Source organism: Echinops telfairi, unplaced genomic scaffold (genome assembly GCF_000313985.2).
Source record: "Echinops telfairi isolate 266 unplaced genomic scaffold, ASM31398v2 ScPeMD7_18;HRSCAF=68, whole genome shotgun sequence".
NCBI lineage: Eukaryota > Metazoa > Chordata > Mammalia > Afrosoricida > Tenrecidae > Echinops > Echinops telfairi.
Genome location: NW_022103915.1, coordinates 83,213,905 through 83,231,927, shown reverse-complemented (window position 1 = coordinate 83,231,927; position 18,023 = coordinate 83,213,905). Strand labels below are relative to the sequence as shown.

General features: G+C 53.3%; 2 protein-coding genes across 4 annotated transcripts in view; one reads left to right on the top strand and one right to left on the bottom strand.

Annotated features, from left to right (window-relative positions):
• KHNYN (KH and NYN domain containing) overlaps positions 1-8,409 on the top strand; it is an 11,661-nt gene extending 3,252 nt beyond the window's left edge. The window contains exons 2-8 of one of the 3 annotated variants that reach the window (XM_045287889.1): positions 419-636; positions 2,523-3,583; positions 3,709-3,839; positions 3,924-4,020; positions 6,615-6,755; positions 6,983-7,084; positions 7,853-8,409. In XM_045287889.1, the coding sequence (XP_045143824.1) occupies positions 436-636; positions 2,523-3,583; positions 3,709-3,839; positions 3,924-4,020; positions 6,615-6,755; positions 6,983-7,084; positions 7,853-8,102 (1,983 nt within the window). In that variant the 5' untranslated portion in view covers positions 419-435 and the 3' untranslated portion in view covers positions 8,103-8,409. Of the gene's footprint in view, positions 1-183; positions 637-2,522; positions 3,584-3,708; positions 3,840-3,923; positions 4,021-6,614; positions 6,756-6,982; positions 7,085-7,852 lie in introns of those variants that run through there. The other 2 variants (XM_045287888.1, XM_004698510.2) reach the window with 2 other exon arrangements.
• A 2,116-nt stretch (positions 8,410-10,525) lies between these two features.
• Positions 10,526-13,476, bottom strand: SDR39U1 (short chain dehydrogenase/reductase family 39U member 1). Its single transcript, XM_004698923.2, has 6 exons — positions 13,458-13,476; positions 13,102-13,208; positions 12,912-12,994; positions 12,417-12,538; positions 11,515-11,658; positions 10,526-11,281 (listed from the first exon to the last, which is right to left on the bottom strand). Exons 1-6 carry the CDS (start codon positions 13,471-13,473, stop codon positions 10,869-10,871), a joined length of 885 nt encoding a protein of 294 aa, XP_004698980.1. The 5' UTR covers positions 13,474-13,476; the 3' UTR covers positions 10,526-10,868.
• Between the last annotated feature and the right edge of the window lie 4,547 nt (positions 13,477-18,023).

The following is an 18,023-nucleotide window of genomic DNA, read 5'->3' as shown; positions in this document are numbered from 1 at the left end:
CTGGGGGGAGGGGGCCCGCGGGGGCGTGGTTCAGACTTGGGAAATGCCAACAGGGACCCCTAGAGGACAGTCCAATTCAGGTCCCTGCGGGGACTCAAGTCTCAGGGACGTTTGGGGGCCGGAGGTGGGGGTGCGCTCCCGTTGGAAAGGCCTTCTCAGGGCGCTGTCGTCAACCTGCCCGCTCTTTCTGGCTCCCAGAACCAAGCTGGAGTTCCCCACCCTTCCAAGCGCCATTTCCAAACTCCGCGCTTGCTTATCCCTGCAGAGAGAAGTCCCCCGTTAGGGGCAAACTGCCATTCTCTCCGTACCCCGCGCTGGTCACGCCCCGAGATTGTTTATCAGGTGGTTGAGGTGCTGTGAGGGTGGAGAGCCGGCGTGGGTCTGGACCCCTGGGTTGAGCTCTCGTCTCCTCGTCCAGGGCTGGACGGAGTAGCCATGCCGACTTGGGGGGCTGCCTCCTCGTCCCCGGACCGCTTTGCGGTGTCTGCAGATGCGGAGGCTAAGGTGCGTGAGCAGCAGCCGCACGTGGAGCGCATCTTCAGGGTCGGGATGAGTATTCTCCCGAAGGACTGTCCTGAGAACCCGCACATCTGGCTGCAGCTTGAGGGCCCCAAGGAAAACGCCAGCAGAGCCAAGGTAAATGCCCCTCCCCTAATTCTTCCGGGAAGGAAGGACGACTCCTTCCCCAGCCCCCACCCTCTCCGGGCACGAGAGCTGGCGTGGGTGAATCTTGATTCTAACATGGTCTCTCTAGCACGCTCGGTGGCCTCGGGCTCAGAGGGATTTCCCAATGTTGTGCCTGCTTGCAGGTGATGGTGTAGTGGTGATAACGTTGGGGCCGCTATCTGCAAGGTCAGCAGTTCAGAACCTCCAGCCTGCTTCATGGGAGACAGACAGGGCTTTCTGCCTCCGTAAGGAGACCACCGGGGCAGCTCCAGGCTGCCCTGGAGGGTTGCCATGGGTAACATAGACTCGGTGGCAGTGAGTTGGGTGTTGGGAGTTTTGGTTTCCTTTTTGTTTTGATGCAGCCTCGTTTTTGTGTGACTTTGCCAAGGAGTGAAGGTCCAGGTGATTTGACCCAATTCAAATCCTATTTATGCTGCTCCAGGAGAAAGGAAAACCGAACCCACTGCCATCGGGTCCACTCCGATTTACAGTAACTCTCTATAGGGTTTTTGAGGCTGTAAATCTTTATGGGAGCAAATCGCCTCACCGTTTTCTCCCCGGGAACAAACAGCTGGTGGGTTTGAGCAGCTAGCTGACCTGTGACTTAGCAGTGTAAGCTTAACCTACTATGTCACATGAGCCAGTGGGGTCAGCCAAGGAGCATACTGTGGGTTGGTTTAAAAACGTTTTTTGAATGTGCCTTCTAGGTACTAGTAGTTTAGACCCAGTGACTTTGTGTGATGGGGTAGAACTGCCCTGGAGGGCCTCTGGGGCTGCAGTCCTCACCAGAATGTTCTCCCAAGGAGCCACTGGGTGGGCTGAGACTACAGCTTCCCTATTTGCCCCCCACCCCCACTCTTCAGAGGAAAAAAAAAAAACCCGAGACAACTCAGGGCTCCCCTGGAAATTAAAAACGTTTGTCTCATAGCCCATACTCCGGGATGAAATATAGGTTTTGGTTTTGACAGCCCTCCTGGATTGTCCTGGGAGAAAGGCAGGACTTCCTATTCCTGCAAAGTGTTAACAGTCCCAGATGCACACAGGGCTAGGTCTACCCTGTCCCAGAGACTCACTCTGAGCAGAAATTGTCTTGATGACTGTGAGTTTGGCTCTTTGGGTTGGGGTCATTCCAGCATCCTCCGACTTCGATTATTTAGACCAGTCATTCTCAACCTTCCGAATGCCGGGACTCTTTCGTACAGTTCCTCATGTTGTGGACTCCCCCAAACAAAATGATTGTCGTTGCTCCTTCATAACTGTAATTTTTCTACTGTTATGAATCAGGCAACCCCTGTGAAAGGGTCGTTCGACCCCCACAGGGGTCACGACCACTGGTTGAGAACCCCTGGTTTAGACCTCTTAGCCAGCAATTGGGTGCTTAAGCATTGGTATCACCGACACGCCGTCTTTCTTTGGAGTCAGGCAGGCTGGGGTTCCAGCCTCAGTTTATTTATCTATAAAATGGGAAGTATAGCCTTATTGGGCTTCTTGTGAATGAGATGAAGTTCATAAATCATGGGTTTGGTAAAAGTGATCAGGAAGGATCATTATGATGGACAGATACAACTTACACGTTCTCATAAACATTTAAGACGACAGCCTTGTAGCCAACAGTGGTTTATAATAACATCTTCACTTCAAGTTCTAGGTGATGTTCTAACATAGGCTGTCAGCTGCAAAGGGAAATGAACGGAGCAACGTTCTCTCTTTTTAACCCTTTGTCTTGTCCAGAGCCACGGGCCCCATTGCTCTGCGCTGCATCCTGCAGCTCTGGGGAGAGAGCTATGAGGTTGATGGGGTGACCAGGCCACGTACGATTCCAGCGGTTTGCCTTTCTCTGCCTCTCCCCGCTCCAGGAGTACCTGAAGGGTCTCTGCAGCCCGGAGCTGCAGAGTGAGATCCGCTACCCGCCCCAGCTGCACTGCATCTTCCTCGGGGCCCAGGGCTTCTTCCTCGACTGCCTGGCTTGGAGCACAACAGCCCACCTGGTCCCGCTGGTGCCTGGCTCGCTGATGGTCAGCGGCCTGACGGAGGCCTTCGTCATGGCGCAGAGCCGTGTGGAGGAGCTGGGGGAGCGGCTGAACTGGAACCTGTGGTCCAGGCCCGCTTCTGGAGCGTCTCAGTCTGCTGGGGCACTGAGAGACTTCTCTGCCTTGCTGCAGCCCCAGGCAGACGCCCACAAAGAAGCCCTGCTCCAGCTGCCCCTGGCTGTCCAGGAGGAACTGCTGAGTCTGGTGCAGGAGGCTGCCAGGGGCCAGGGGCCACAAGCATGTGCCTCCTGGGCAGGGAAGAGCCCTGGCGCTCAGCCCCTAGGAGTCAGAGCTCTCCCGAGGGAAGGCAGGGAGTCCCTGGACACTGGCTCTTTGGGGCAGGGAGAGGCCAGGGGAGAGCGACATGCTCCAGAGAAGGGGGCAGGTCCCAGGGAGACAGATTTGGGGTGGGAGGAGCTACCTGGGGCCCGTGCTTGTGGGGGAGACATGGCTTTCAGGTCCCGGTGTGGGGGAGGAGAGATAGCAGCGGCAGGGCCCCTGAAAGGGAAAGCCATGGGGAAGGAGGGAGGAGGGTTCTGTCCCCAGGGAGAGTCTCCTGGGCCCCTTGACCCCTCTCAGAGTCAGCTCCGGGGAGCCTCCCTTCTTCAGCACCTCCACAATGGGCAAGCTTCCCCTCCTAGAGTGCCCAGTCCCATGCCTGCACCTGAGCCCACCTGGCAAGGTGGGGACCGCGGGGACAAGCAGCAGATCCCAAGTCGCGGCCGGGGGTCACCGGGGAAGCGGGGTACCCGGGGGGGCAACCTGGTGACTGGAACACAGCGTTTCCAGGAGGCCCTGCAGGACCCTTTCACCTTGTGCCTTGCCAATGTGCCCGGCCAGCCCGACCTCCGCCATATTGTCATCGATGGCAGCAACGTGGCCATGGTGTAAGTACCGGGTGAAGGCCAATAGCACGACGGGAGGGTGACCCGCACCTGGCCACCCGGCTACCCTGGGGATGGGCTCGGGGGCTGGCGTCCTAGTCAGGCCCCGGGCCCCCTCCCCACGGCAGGCATGGCCTCCAGCACTACTTCTCCAGCCGGGGCATCGCCATTGCTGTGCAGTACTTCTGGGACCGAGGTCACCGCGACATCACCGTCTTTGTGCCGCAGTGGCGCTACAGTAAAGATTCCAAGGTCAGAGGTGAGTTGCGCTTGGGCTCTTATGGCCTGGGCTAGGCCCTGGGGGACAGTCCACCCTGGAGAGAACTCTTGTTTCTTTCTGTAGAGGGCCACTTCCTGCATAAGCTCTACTCCCTCAGCCTGCTCTCCCTCACCCCCTCTCGGGTTATGGATGGCAAGAGGATCTCCTCCTATGACGACAGGTACTGGCTCTTCCCTGGGCTCGGGACCATGCTGGAAGGTCAAGGGAGCCCCCGTGAGAAACTGAGGGGGCGAGAGAAACTCCAAACCCTTTGCGGTTTCTCCAAGCCTGGGGGACAGAGACGGGCTAGTTAGACCTCCGTGTGCCTTTGTGCCTGGGTAGGGAAATCTGCCCTTCATGAGCGATGAGGTGGACTGCGAGCAACTGTTGGTCCACTCGCTGTTCACTTTTCATTCATTCCACAACCTAATGTTCCCTCGCATTGCAGCGCCTGCCTGTGGTGCAGTGGAAAGATGGGGGAAGCAGGAGCAGCTGACCGATGTCTTCCCACAACCCTCATTTCTAAGCGCAGGGCGAAATTGCCCCTGACAATCTAGCAGACCTTCAAAATAACCACTCACGTGAAGGGGATGGTGGGCCACCATGATGTCACATTTAGGTCACTGGACTGAGAAGTCAAAGATGTGGGCTTGGGCTCTGAGTTGCGGTGCGCATTCACTTTGCCTGTGCACCCCTCCTGGAGACGTTCCTCTTTGTCTCAGGGGTCTCCTTCACCCCCACAACCCCGGCCTCTTTGTGGATATCGGAGATCAAGTATGTGTTTGCCTAGCTCAGGGTGCTGGGAAGACAGGGTGATTCTGAGCTCTTACCTTTGCCTGGACACAAACCAACGTAGCAGGAGACTGTGACCTCTTTGGCACAGATTGGGCGCTCCAGGAGAAGAGTGATCGATGGTCTTGGCAAAAGTTGCTACTAAGTGGCAAGGGAGAAACGGCCACGCAGAGCTCAGAGTCCAGTGGCCAGAAATTGCAGGGCACACGCCCTCTCCAGGGTGCATATGGGGCTGCTTCCAGAAATCCTGGAAAAATGGAATGAGAAGGTCATGAGATTTTTTCCCCCATGAGTCTTTTGAAGTTTCCTCAGATGTATGTGGGAGACGGACAGATTATAAATGTTAAGTAACCGATTAAATTTTTTAAACATTAAACATTTATTTTTTAATGTTTAAAAAATTACACATTTATGGTATCTCTAGGAGAGTTGGTTTTAGATGAAAACTTGTGTCTAAACCGTAGCGATGGCTTATTTTTCCCTTTTTAAATACTTAAACACGCACTCCCCCCCAACAAGTCAGTGCTGTTCTACAAAAGGACATAGCTCACGTTCTTCCTGGGCTAGACGGTTGTATACACAGGCTCGCAGATGACCCAAGTGTGGAACACAGTTTCCACACCAGCACTGGAGTGGACTGGAAAGTGCAGGGTGGGTGGGCTTCAGTAAGACAGGACAGTCAGACAGCTGCGTGGGGTCCCCGGCGTTGACAACACCATCTGAATCCATAGTGAGTCAGCACAGTGGTGCTAGCCCGGCCTAACCTGCGGGCACCGGTGAACGCGCTGCAGGCAGCAGAACATGCCTAACTAGAAACGGTCCTGGGCAGATACGTTTCATGCCGTCCCCTCAGTTTCCCAGGCAGCAGGTCGGAACCAGTCCTCTGTTGCTCCAAATCTGAATCCTGGTCCCCTGTAGCCACACGTTCTGACCGCTCAGCTCGTAGCCACTTCATAGCCTGCGGAACAGGATGGGAACTCTGGGGGCAAACCTGTTGCTTGTGGTCAAGGAGTCAACGTTGAAGTCAAAGCTCCAGTAACTCGGAGGAAGGGGAGCTCCCTTCTGGTAGGGGTTGTGTGGGAAGGGAGGTGTGTGTGTGCTTTCTGTTGAGTGAGAGTGAACTGGCTTGTTCTGGATCTTCGGGGTTTTAAACTTGTTAAGGAGGCCACTGACAACCTCATCTTTGCCCCGTAGACTCAGAGTGACCAGAGTGGGGCCCAGGCATGGTTATTTTACATACGGTTCCTCTGTCATTCTGTTTACCAGGGAGCTTTGGGAACTGCCTTCCAAATGCAGGGAACGGTCTAGACATACACACGAGAAAGCACGGGGTGAATTTGGAGAACAGAGTGCAGTCTGGTCATTGATTTTGGCTGGGGTTGAGGGTGCATCGGGGAATACTGAGAGAGAGAGAGAGAGAGAGAGAGAGAGAGAGAGATAAGGATGGCTTGGGGCTGGGTCCTGGAGGGCCTTCGCTGCCATGTGGACTTTACTGGGTAGATAATGGGCAACAGCAGGAGCATTTTGTGCAGCGCATGCTCTTTAGGGGAAGGGCAGAAGAGACGGCCCTGGAGTGTGACTGAAGGTAGGGGACCCACCTGTTCGGGGCTCTTGGAACATCCCAGTTGAAATGGCCTAAGGACGAAGTGACAATGATGGGTGGAAGAGGAAGAGGTGAACGGGAAAGAATCTCAGAGGAAGAGCAGAGTGGGTTTGTGCCTGATTGGGGCAGAGTGGAAGGTGATGAGCGTCAGGTCTTTCTGTCTCAAAGAGGCACTGCGTGTTGGTAAGGGAGTGTGGTGGGCGGAAGGGTTGCTATTGGCGATACCAGCTCGGATTCATCTTTGTTTCCTTTCGAATTCACGGCACCTGTAGCCCACCCGTCACCGGTGGCTGGGTCAAGGTGAGGCGAGGGGCCAGATGTCCATCGCCAGAAGTAGGTCGGGAGAGTTGGTAACACTCTCTCGGGTTGGAGCCTTGCAGAATCCAAGAACGGCTGCCTGGTTTTCGAGATAGGTTCATGGTGAAGCTGGCTGAAGAGACGAATGGGATCATCGTCTCCAATGACCAGTTCCGGGACCTGGCCGAGGAGTCTGAGAAGTGGATGGCCATCATCCGAGAGCGGTGAGGGAGCCCTTGAGACAGGGCAGGGACTCAGCCAGACCTTTCTCAACAGCCAGCTCTCCCTGGCCTTCAGGTGGGACGGCCCTCTGGGAAGGGGCTGGCGTGACCTTGAAGGAAAGGAGCCAGCAGCTTCTGGTGGCTTTGGCCTCTGGGTGGTGTTGCTCTCAGCTCTCCGGGAGGTGGGCAGAGCCAACCTCTGTGACTATACAGTATCTGTCCCCATCTAGCCTGCTGCCCTTTACCTTCGTGGGAAACCTCTTCATGGTTCCTGATGACCCCCTGGGGCGAAATGGCCCCACCCTGGATGAATTCCTGAAGAAACCAGCTAGGTAATGTTGCCCGCCCCAGCTTTGCCCCCTTACCCTGCAGATGGCTCTGAGCCCTGATCTTCTCTGTAGGGAGCTTTGCACACCAGGAGATGACCTTGATTGGGGCCAGCTCAATTCTGTATCAGTTTTAGTTGCTGGAAGAGGAATCCTGAGACAGCCCCTTCAGGTTGGGGGTGGGGTGGGGGCCTCTGATTTAGGAGTTTTGGTTTTAGATGAAAACTCGTATCTGAACCATTGCCACGAGTCAGCGAGTTTGGTTTTCGGCTCTGTTTTATATCTGCCCTTTGCTGGACGCTTAGACTAGCACTCACTCATCCTAATGGTGACACCTGCCTGGTTCCAAGCTGACCACTGCCACTCAGTGGTCATCGTGGGGAACTGTAGGGTGATTCCTGCAGAGCCAGGAGTAAAATCTATTTAATACTCTTTGGGACAGAGCAGAACTGCCACAGGTTTTCCAACACTGTAATCTTTATGGAAAGGAGCCCAGGTGGTGCAGTGTTCAAGAGTTCACCTGTTCACCTGAAGGCCAGTGGTTTGAACCCACCAGCTGTTCCTTGGGAGAAAGAGGTGGCAGTTGGACCTGACTCATTGCAATGTTCTTTGTTTTTTGATCTTCAGGGAAGCCAATAGTCACATCTTTCCCACGTGGAGGCGCCGCTGGGTAGATTATGCTCCTGTAGATGGTTAACCACTTTGCCCACAGCCCTGGGCCCTCCTTGCTCCCCAGGAAACTCTTCAACTCTTCTGTTCTCTGCTTCTCCCCAGGCCACAGGAGCCGCCTGAGGCTCAGCCTCCTCCCAGGGGCATTGCAAACCCTGGAAGTCTGCCGCAGGGGAAGGAAGAGGAAAAAGGCGGGGGTGGCATTCGGAAGACCCGGGAGACTGAGCGGCTGCGGCGCCAGCTGCTGGAGGTCTTTTGGGGCCAGGACCACAAGGTGGACTTCATCCTGCAGCGGGAGCCATACTGCCGGGACATCAACCAACTCTCCGAGGCCCTGCTCAGTCTCAACTTTTGAGCTTCACCTGCTGTCTCTCAGCTCCAGTGCTGCCTAGCCCAGCCCCTTCTGCAGGAGTTCCTTTGCTGCTTAAAGCCTGACTCAGTCACCCTGAGTGGGTGCTTTGGGTCAGGGAGACACTAAGGAAGAGCTTTCCAGAGAGGCCGGGACGTTCTTGCCGGGGACCCTTTGGGGATCGGTTCATACAGCGACCTGATGTGTTCTGGAGTCAGGACCTCACCAGCTCTCAAGAGGTTCTGTGCAGCCTTGACTTCTCAACTTTGCCTTCGCACGCGGTGTCTGTAGGGAGGAGGGGCTCTGAGTTGAGTTGGGGGTGGGGTGGGCGTGGGGGAGAAAAAGAACAGGTAGCAAGGACACGTTGCCTCTTCTTCCCCTGGCTGCTGCTCTGGGTGGTCAGCGGATGGGGCACTTCCCAGGCCTGGCTAGGATTCCAGGACAACTGGCGGCAATGCTGGGCCCTGGACAGGCTGTCCTGTTAGGTGGGCTGGTTGCAGCGGGGGAGCTGGAGAAGGCAGAGGGAACTGACTGGCCTGCTTGGATTTTTATTTCTGCCTGTAAATCAGGGGTGAAAATCCCTGCGGGAGGAGCAGTGAGGATGCCCAGGTCCGCCCCTGGAGGTCAGGTGCTTGACCAAGTCTCAGGTGTGTCCGGCTGGCTGTGCAGGTTTCTCAATGAAGACCGTCTTTCGGAAGCTGTGGGTTGTCTGTCCCCCGGGCCTCCACCCGTGCCCTTTTAACACACAAATCCTCAGTATACAATGTGCCCTATAATGGCTGCATCTTTTTAGGCAATCCCCCAGATCTACATTGTATAAAATAGTTCAATTAGGGGGTGAGTTTTTGCATTACCAAAATACTCTCAGGGGACCTTTCAGTGGCAGCTCTCCGACTGCAATCCATCAAGTGTTTGCAAATTAGTGACTGTGCCAGAAAGCCCTGGAAGATGCACTTGCTGCGGTGTCAGGAGCAGTCGCGAAGCCAAAGAAGACAGTAGCAATGTGAACGTGTTCTGACCCGTACATTTTTCTCAGCATAAATGTTGTGTAAACACTTGTGCGTACACGTGTGTATGTGAGCGTATGTATGGGGTTTACAGAGGTGGCACTTTGAACGGATTTCCTGGAAAATGCAAACCAAAGAATCAGAGTTGGAAGGTCCCCGACTAGCCAGCAGACAGATTGTGTTGTCGCATCAGGATGGCCCTCCACCAGGATCCCTCTAAGTCCCCACCCTCTATCCGCATAAATTCCTCCTGGGCCACTGCCTCACCAGGGAGCACGTTTCATTTCCCCAACAGTATTAGCCATTAGCCTTTTTGTAGTGCAACTTCAACTATGTCTTTGTTCTACACCCGTATTTGAGGCCAGTCATTCCTTCCGGAAGAACGGAGAGTCTTCAGAGCAGAGAAAGAATGAGGACAGGTGTTCCAGGTCTGGATGCTGCAGCAAGCAAGCCCCTGAGCACCCCAAGGCCAGAGAGTTGAATGAAGATGGAGAGACTCCCTAGATCTCTGAGGCTTCTTCCTATTAACACCTCCCGCCACTGACGACTGACATCACTGGACAGTATTGATCTGGGCTGGGGACAGGTGTGGTAGTGCCTGGCCAGGGAGGTGACCATGAACCCAAGGTCGCCTAGGAGAGAGACTGCCTACTTAAGGCCCAACTTAGGGCTGGGAGACTACTGTGAAGGGGCAGAAACTGACAAAAAACAAAACCAACCACCCAAAAAAACCCCAAAACCAAAATCTTGCCAGAGAATTGACGCCGACTCATAGCAACCCTAGAAGATAGGGTAGAACTGTTCAGGGGAACAAAAAGCGCGGGCTTTCTCCCGCAGAAAATGACAGGGTAGATTGGGAACAGGTCCTAGGTGGACATTGGGGGCCCCCTCCCCCCTGGGTTCCGTGTGCAATGTTGCTTGTTGTTTCTTTGACCGGTCATCGTCACTACGGTGGCATGTGAGTGGGGCGGGTCTCCTGCTCTTCTGGGGAAGGGTCCTGGTTGAGGGCAGCAGCCCCGTCCAGCTGAGGAGCAAGTTGCTGGCTTCCGACAGGCAGAAGGGCTGACTGCTGCAGCCTGATGAGCTGGCACCAAGGTGTTCTGCTTTATTCATGCCCTCCCGTTTGGTGGCAAGGGCCGAAGGCTCTCTCACTGTCGGCCCCGCGTGGCCGCTGAGCACAGGGATGCAGGGTGACTACTACAGACCTGGAAACAGACCTCTCTGCACTCTCCCTGGATCTCAACCTCGTGCCTCCAATTTGTGTCCAGCACTCGTGCAAACAAGGGACCAAGGGCATGAATGAGGCGAGATGCTGACCATTCCAATGTTCAGAGCCCCTGAGGAGGAGGGAAAGAGCCAACCTAGGGGGATGTTCCCTGAAGGAATTCTGGGAGAACCCAGGCCCAAGAACTGAGTCTAAGCTACTGTGAGAACCTTTATTGCTCAACCTGCAGCGTGTTCTCTACAGAGCCTAAGGGGGAACAGAGGCGGGAAGGGCGGTTAGGGAACCCAAGCCTGGAAATCCTTTGGGAAGGGGTCAGGGTCCTACCTAGATGGATTCACAAAGTTGCAGAAGGGACAGCCTCTCAGCTGAGTAGGGCGGAGCAACAAAACAATGAAACAGGAAGGCGGACTTCCTAAGAATTAATGATTTCAGAGCTCAAGTAGGAGCATGTTGGACAGATGTCGATTCAGTTTCTGGTCCGGAAGTCACTGTTGGAGGGAAGGGCCGTAGGTCCCGGCGTCGGCTTGTCAGCTTTCTTACTTAACCAACAACCTCCTTTAAGGCTGCCTCCAGCGTTGGGAAGGAGTACTGGTAGCCGGCAGCCAGGGTCTGTCGTGGGATCACCTTCTGGCCCTCCAACAGCATGACGGCGCGCTCCCGTCCAAAGACGGCCCGCACCACCATGCTGGGGACGGGGATGAAGGCTGGGCGGCCCAGGGCAGCTCCCAAGGCTTGTGCGAACTCAGCATTGGTGGTTGCGGGGGCTGGAGCCACGCCATTCAGGACCCCTTGCACGTGTCTTGCTTCAAGGGCGTGGGCCAGAATCCCCACCAAGTCATTGATATGAATCCAGGGGAAGAACTGGCGGCCTGAGCCCATGGGACCCCCCAGGCCCAGGCGGAAGGGCAGCAGCATGTGGCCAATGGCACCGCCCCCTCGGCCCAGTACAACCCCTAGAACAGGCAGGAAGGGTGGTTAAGAGGGAGTCCCTCAGTACAAGCGACCCACTGTCCCTCCCCATCCTTTACCCTCTCTTATCCTCTCCCCTGCCAACGTGGCTCCGAGACTGAGCTCCCATTGGAAGGCTGACCTGAAGAAGCGGGCCTCTTTGGCCCTCTGGAAGACCACTTCTGATCCCACTGCTCCCAAGGCCAGAGAGGCTGTTCTAACCAAATCTACTTCTCACCAGAGCGCACCACCACCTGGCGCGTCGAATCTCCAGGAAGCTTGGCTGCAGCTTCCCATTTGGTGACGAGGTTGGAGAAAAAGTCAAAATCCCCTCCAGGGCTGTCCTCATCATATTCCGAAGTCAGGCTAGGCTGGTAGTAAGCTGCCAAGGAACACCATCTGTTGGCCCTTGCTCCTACCTGCTATTTGTGGTGAGGCTCCCCTCGGCCGTATCGCCCTTGGCCCCGGGCACCTCCCACGGGAAGACTGAGCCACAGGAATGTTCTCCCTGAGCTGCTCCAGGGCACTGGTCATGGAGGGTTGCTCATCTTATCTGTGGCTGTAGGGGTTGAAGAGTCTCTGGGTGCAGCGGCTGAGATCAGACTCGAGTGCCAGGCTTCTGAGTGTTCACCTCAGTTCTATTACCCGTAGTGGTGCGGCAGGACTGTATGGGGACACTCACAGCCCCTACCTCACAGGGTGGCTGTGAGGAGTAACTGAAGCAATTCGTCAAAAGCACTCAGATGGATCTCTAGTGTATAGGATGGAATGAAACAATAATGGGATTTCCCCGCCAACTCATAGAAGCCTCCTTGTACATTATAATTGTTCTCAGTTATTTGGTCCCACAGGGGAACTACAAGAATCAAGAACTCGGTTCCCTACTAACTGTGATGTGAGAGACAGGAATTTGGGAACAGATGGAATTTTCCTAGGCACAGGGAGGTATGCTACCCTCCCTCTTTCTCCAAGGGTTCGTTTCTCAGCGAAGGTATACAAAGTCTGGATTGACATGAGAGCCAGGAAATTGTGCCTGTGAGAGGCTAGGGCTCTGAGCTAGGGAGAGCGAGGTGAACTTGAACTACTCCCTCAAACTGCAAGGGTCTGGCTGATGTAAAGGGCTGATGGAATGGGGCCTACCTACACCTGTGACTAAGATCCAGGTCTTGGGGGGTTCTGGGGCCTTGGAGATGGTGCTGGCCAATAATCGGGTGGTCTCCAGGCGGCTGCTGAGAACCTCCTTTTGAAAGGCTTCATTCCACCTGCAAGAAAAAAAAAAGGGGGGGGGCGGTTTACGGTCACTAAAATGCAGACCTGCACATGCCCTTCTCTGTCCGCCTAGGCGAGTTCAGGGAACGTGCGGGGTGTTTGCACGCGTGCATTTTCGTTCTAGTAAAAAGCTGTTGTGACTTAGAGAAATGACCTGTCTCCTGTAGAGGCAAAAAGCATGTTGATCTTGGGCATGCTGAGTGTCAGGTCAGGGCGAATGGACAGAAGGGTGGTTGTGAAGGGGTGGGACAAAGAGAGCGCTTTCTCGATCTGGAAGTTCCAGCATCCACTAGCTCCAAAGCTCCCCTCTGATCCGCCCCTCTCCTCCCTCCGCTCCGGAGAATACCAGCTCCCGGACCGGCTGACCTGCGCAGAGGGTTGAGAATGTTCTCCCCAGCCAGGTTGACTGCGGCGTCACAGCGGGGCAGCCCGGTCTCAGCCAGCTGGTCCTGCACGGGAGAGGGAACAGCGCCCCGGGCTCTCCGCCCCGCCCTCTTCCTTCCAGCCCCGCCCCCTTCCCTCCAGCCACGCCCCTTCCCGCCCCGCCCCGCCGTACCCACGTGATCCGGTCTGGCCCGGGTGTGCGCGAGGCCAACGTCACTCGGTGACCCCGAGCTTTCAGCAGCCGGACCAGGGCTGTCCCAACGAAGCCGGTCCCGCCACCTGGGAATATGAAGAGGAGTTGTTTATAGTCCCCGGACTCCTCCCCCCCCCGCGCCCCTCCCTTCGGGCTCCAGAACGCCCCCCTCCCCGGCTCCCCGCGACGCAAAGGTGACGCAGGGCCTCGGAAATGAAGCATCCCCCTCTGTGGCACGGTTGCCTGTCTTCTCTCGGCGATGGCCTCCCTGCTTGCATCGGAAGCTATTTTTTTCTCCATCTACACGCCCCCGACCCCCTTTCGGGCCTCCCTACCCACAAGCACTCGCATAGCGACCAGGACTTCCGATTTAGGAGTGACGTCACCCCACCCTTCCCAGGGACCGCGACGACGAAGGCGTCTTTGCGCATGCGTCCTCCGACGCCCCCCGGCGGCTCTCCGCAGGTACGACAGGGGACGAAGAATTTAAAGAGCTAGGACGTTTAGTTCTAGGAGTCCACTAAGGGTTCTGAAAACAGTATTTCACCGAGTTGGGGATGCCTTTTGACCTCACCCCCCCACCCACCCAAAGGGGGCTTTGGTGACGTAGTGGGTGCACATTGGGCTGCTTACTGCAGGTCTCCGTCACCCGCGCTGCTGGAGGAAGCGGAGGCTTTCTGCTTACAGTTAGTCTCAGAGCCCTGCCCTGTCGGGTCGCTCTGCGTCCTTACTGAGTTGAGAGCAGTAAGTCTGGATTTTAGGTTTGGCCGTGTAGTGGGGTATCTATGTTGACTAGTAGTTCGAACCCACCAACCGTTTTGAAGAACCCCCAAAAGTCCAAACCAAACTCACTGCCCCCTTGTCGGTTTTAACTCACAGCCACTCTACAGAACTGGGTAGCACTGCCCCTGTGCGATTCTGAGACCGGGACTCTTTGAAAAACAACAGTTTTATTTACATAGAAGCCCAAAGTCCATCGACTTCCTTATTATATTCATATCTATATACATAGACCTATCATTATACATTTATATATTTACATATAAACATCTATAATTCTTACTTTCTTGTTTTTTCCTTCCTTTTCCTTTTGCTGTCCTCCTGCCCCACTATCGTGTTTATCCATTGTTCACCTTTCAGTTAATTCCTCTTGGATACATTTCAATTGATCAAACACAACCAGGAACATTATACCCTCCTCACCGAAAATTTTAGAACCCTTACATTTCCTCTGTCCTTGCTGTTACTGACTCACGGATCCTCCCCATCTCCCACCTCCCACCTCCCACCACCCCATGCCCCCTGGCACTGTAGGCCCCCCTCTGTCTCCTTAGGATTGCTTATCCTGCCTGTCTTATAAAGACTTTGGGCCTCTCCGTACATCTTACCTCAGTAGAAGAATGGTTTGTTCTAATACTGTGACTGTGTTAGTCTGCGTTGACTAGAGAAACAAATTCAGAGACACTCATGTGTATAAGAAAGAGCTTTATATAAAGAGTAATTGTACATTAAGAAAACATCCCCCCACCAAAAGAAAAAAGAAAACATCCCAGCCCAGTCCAGATCAAGTTCATAAGTCTGATATTAGCTCATATGTCCAATACCAACCTATAAATTCTTCTTCAGACTTACGAAACACGTGCAATGATGCCGAATGCAGGAAGATCACAGGCCAGTGGGTGGGAACTCTTGTAGATCCAGTGGCTTTGTAAACATCTCAGCACTGGCAGGGGTCTCCACGTGGCTCCTCCAGCTCAGGGCAGTAGTGTAGCCCCATGTGTCTTGTCAGCTGCAATGTCTTTCAGGGAGTGAGTGAGTGTCCCACCTCCAGCGAGCTATTTATCTCCTTACTGCCTCCAAATGAGGTCATTAAGCAGCGATCTGATTGACAGGTACACTCCACCCTTCACTCTCAAGTCTCAGATTGACAACAGATTATGTAACTACCACAGTGGCATTGTATGATACTCAGTTTCCCGACACAATCACTGAAGACAAAATGGGTGCATAAGCAAATGTGGTGAAGAAAGCCGATGGTGCCTGGGTATTAAAAGATATAGTGTCTGGGGTCTTAAGGCTTGAATTTAAACAAGTGGCCATCTAGCAGAGAGGCAACAAAGTCCACATGGAAGAAGCATACCAGTCTTTGTGATTGTGAGGTGTTGATGAGAATAAGTATCAGAAGTTAAAAAACAAGTAAATTGATGTGAAGGAGACCCAAAACCCAAAACCTACCTGTAAGACAATTGGGCAGTCCCTCACAGAAGGGCCACACACAAGGGATGACATATCCAGGGTGCGGTATAGCCCTGAAGAAACACATAACGATCCTCTAGTTCTTTAATATTTCCTCCCCTTACTGTTATGGTCTTTGTTTTACCTCATTAATCTTGTTGAACCTACGTATGTTTATTTGTCTAACTAAGATCATTGGATGCAAGAAAGCCAAGATAGATAAAGAGAACCCTTCAGAAGCAGTTACAGGAGTAATGATTTCTGAGGGTCGGGGGAGTGAAGGGGGCAAGGAGGAGCTGATAGCAATGATGACTGTATAGCCCCACTTGAGGGGAAGGAAATACAGAGTTGTAGGTGAAAAGATATATTGGATGGTGCCATATGTATATGGCATAGAAGAGTTCCTGGGGGGCAGGGTGGGGGAGGGAGGGGAATAAAGGGGAGCTGATATAATGGAGTTGAAGAAGAAAGTAAACGTGTTGAAACTGATGGCGGCAGCAATTGTACAATTATGCTTGATCTCATTGAATTATGGGTTGTTATAATATCTGTAAGAGCTCCCAATTTAAAAAATTACAACAAAGCTATGACAAACAAACAAAACCAGTTTTATTGACATGTAATTCCCATGTATCATCCAATTCAATAATTCAATCACATCAAGAAGAGTTGGACTATCACCACTGCAATCAGTTTGAGAACAATTTCTTCCTTCTTGTGCTCATCGTTATTAGTTCCCCATCTCCCCCAAACCTCCCTGGCCATGCCCCCACGGAACCACTAATCCACTTACTGTCTCTATAGATTCACCTATCCTGATTTCATATAGAGAAAAAACACTAAAAACAACATCAACAAACTAACCACCATAACAAAGGAAAACAGATAAAACCCCAATCAAAAAGAAAGAGGAAAATATTAAAAACTAGGACCAATTTAACATGGACCAAAAGGGAGATCGAATGATAATGTTTTAAATGTTAACACCATTGTATTGAGCCTGTAACTGTCTCTCTCCCCACCACCCCTCCTCTTTTCTTTTTTTTTTTGAGACTGTAACTCTTTAAGGGAGTGGGAAAGCCTTCTCTTTCTCCCACCGAATGGCTGGTGGTCTTGACTTGCTGACCTGGTGTTTCAGCAGCCTAAGGTAACCCACTGCTCCACCTGGGCTCCGCTGAGGTCAAAAGATGCGGTTTGTTGCTCCTGTAAAGATTTATAGTGTTGGAGACAGAAAGGAGCAGCCCTGCCCTGTCCTATGGAGACACTATGGATTGACATCCAGTGTAAGGCAGTGAGTGATCTCCCTCCCCCTCTCCGCTTAAAAAAATGCCCCATTTCCTTCGAGTCAATTCAAAGTCTATTGCCTGCATTTCAGAGGTGGGTTCCAGTTTTGTTTTGTTTTTAATCCAAAATGGCTTTATTGGGATGGCTTCCCACTCATCCTGATTCAGGGTCTTTTGGTGCTGCGTCCATCTGAAGGAGCATCCTTCTGGAAGCCTTGCTTTCCCTCCTGCAGGCTGACAGAGGACAGTAGAGCAGCCAACACACAAAACTACTGTTTGTGCCTGGCTGAAGACCGTGGTGATTTTATAGCAGCCTGGGCCTTTGACACCCAAGAAGTAGGAGTTGGGGCTCTGCGCCAGGCGTGTCTTGTCCTTTCTCTTCTCCTCTTTGGGAGAGGGATGAAGGAGATCCTGTGTGTGGGGAGGTCGTCACCGCGGGAAAGGGGTTCCAGTTTTTAAACCACAGTTACACAGTGCATTTCAGAGAGGAGTTTGATGTCCCAGTTCTAATCACACTGTGATTCTAGGGTTAAACTAGATAAGACATACCAACTTACCTTACAGTATTCCATAAGAATGATCCATCTTGTATTTGTCTCAAAACAAGGTTATTAATTTAAAAAAAACTCAAATGCAGATCTTGGACCAACTGTGTTTCTCCTGGGATATTAGTTCAGGGAAAAGTCTGATGGGCCCTGATCTTTGACGGTGTAGGTAGAGACCTTGTTTTATTTGCTGTTGCCTCCCTGTGCTTGGGATGTAGTAGATGTGCTATGGCAATTTCCGGTTTTGGTAAAGAGGAGCCTTCTCTAATTCAAAAAGGTGTCCATACTTCAGGTGGCCAGAGGGGAGTGTCTTGGTTCAAAGACCAGGCCTGGCTCAAAGTGATCAGTTGGTCCGTGAGCTCTGAGTCCACGGAGGATACAGGAGTGGATGGGAAGGGTTAAGCAGCTTTTGGAGAGACCAGAGCATGAGACAATGAAGAGACCCTGATGTAACTCACATAGGACGCTAGGAGGTGTGGGAGGAGGAATCTGCCCAAATCAAGATGGGCTGGAGAGGATAGGAGCTGATGGCTGGGGAGGGAGAAGGTATTTTCAGCAACGTGCAGGCTGAAGGAGGACAGGCATCCTGGGAGACCTGAGGCTGGATGGTGGGCTTGCAGCAGGGCAAAGCAGGACAGGGCAGGGGCAGGACACTGAAGTTGGGCCTGGGTGGGGTTCAGTGGCCAGCTGTTCTGGCTGTGGGAAAGAGCTTGGATCCTGCATGCGAAAGCCCTGTCTTCTTCCCAGGGGTCTGGCCCACAGCCATGCTTCTTAGCCTGTCTATCTTTGGGCGTTTTCTTAATCCACCACAGCCACCTTTCCCTTTTGAAGGGAGGTG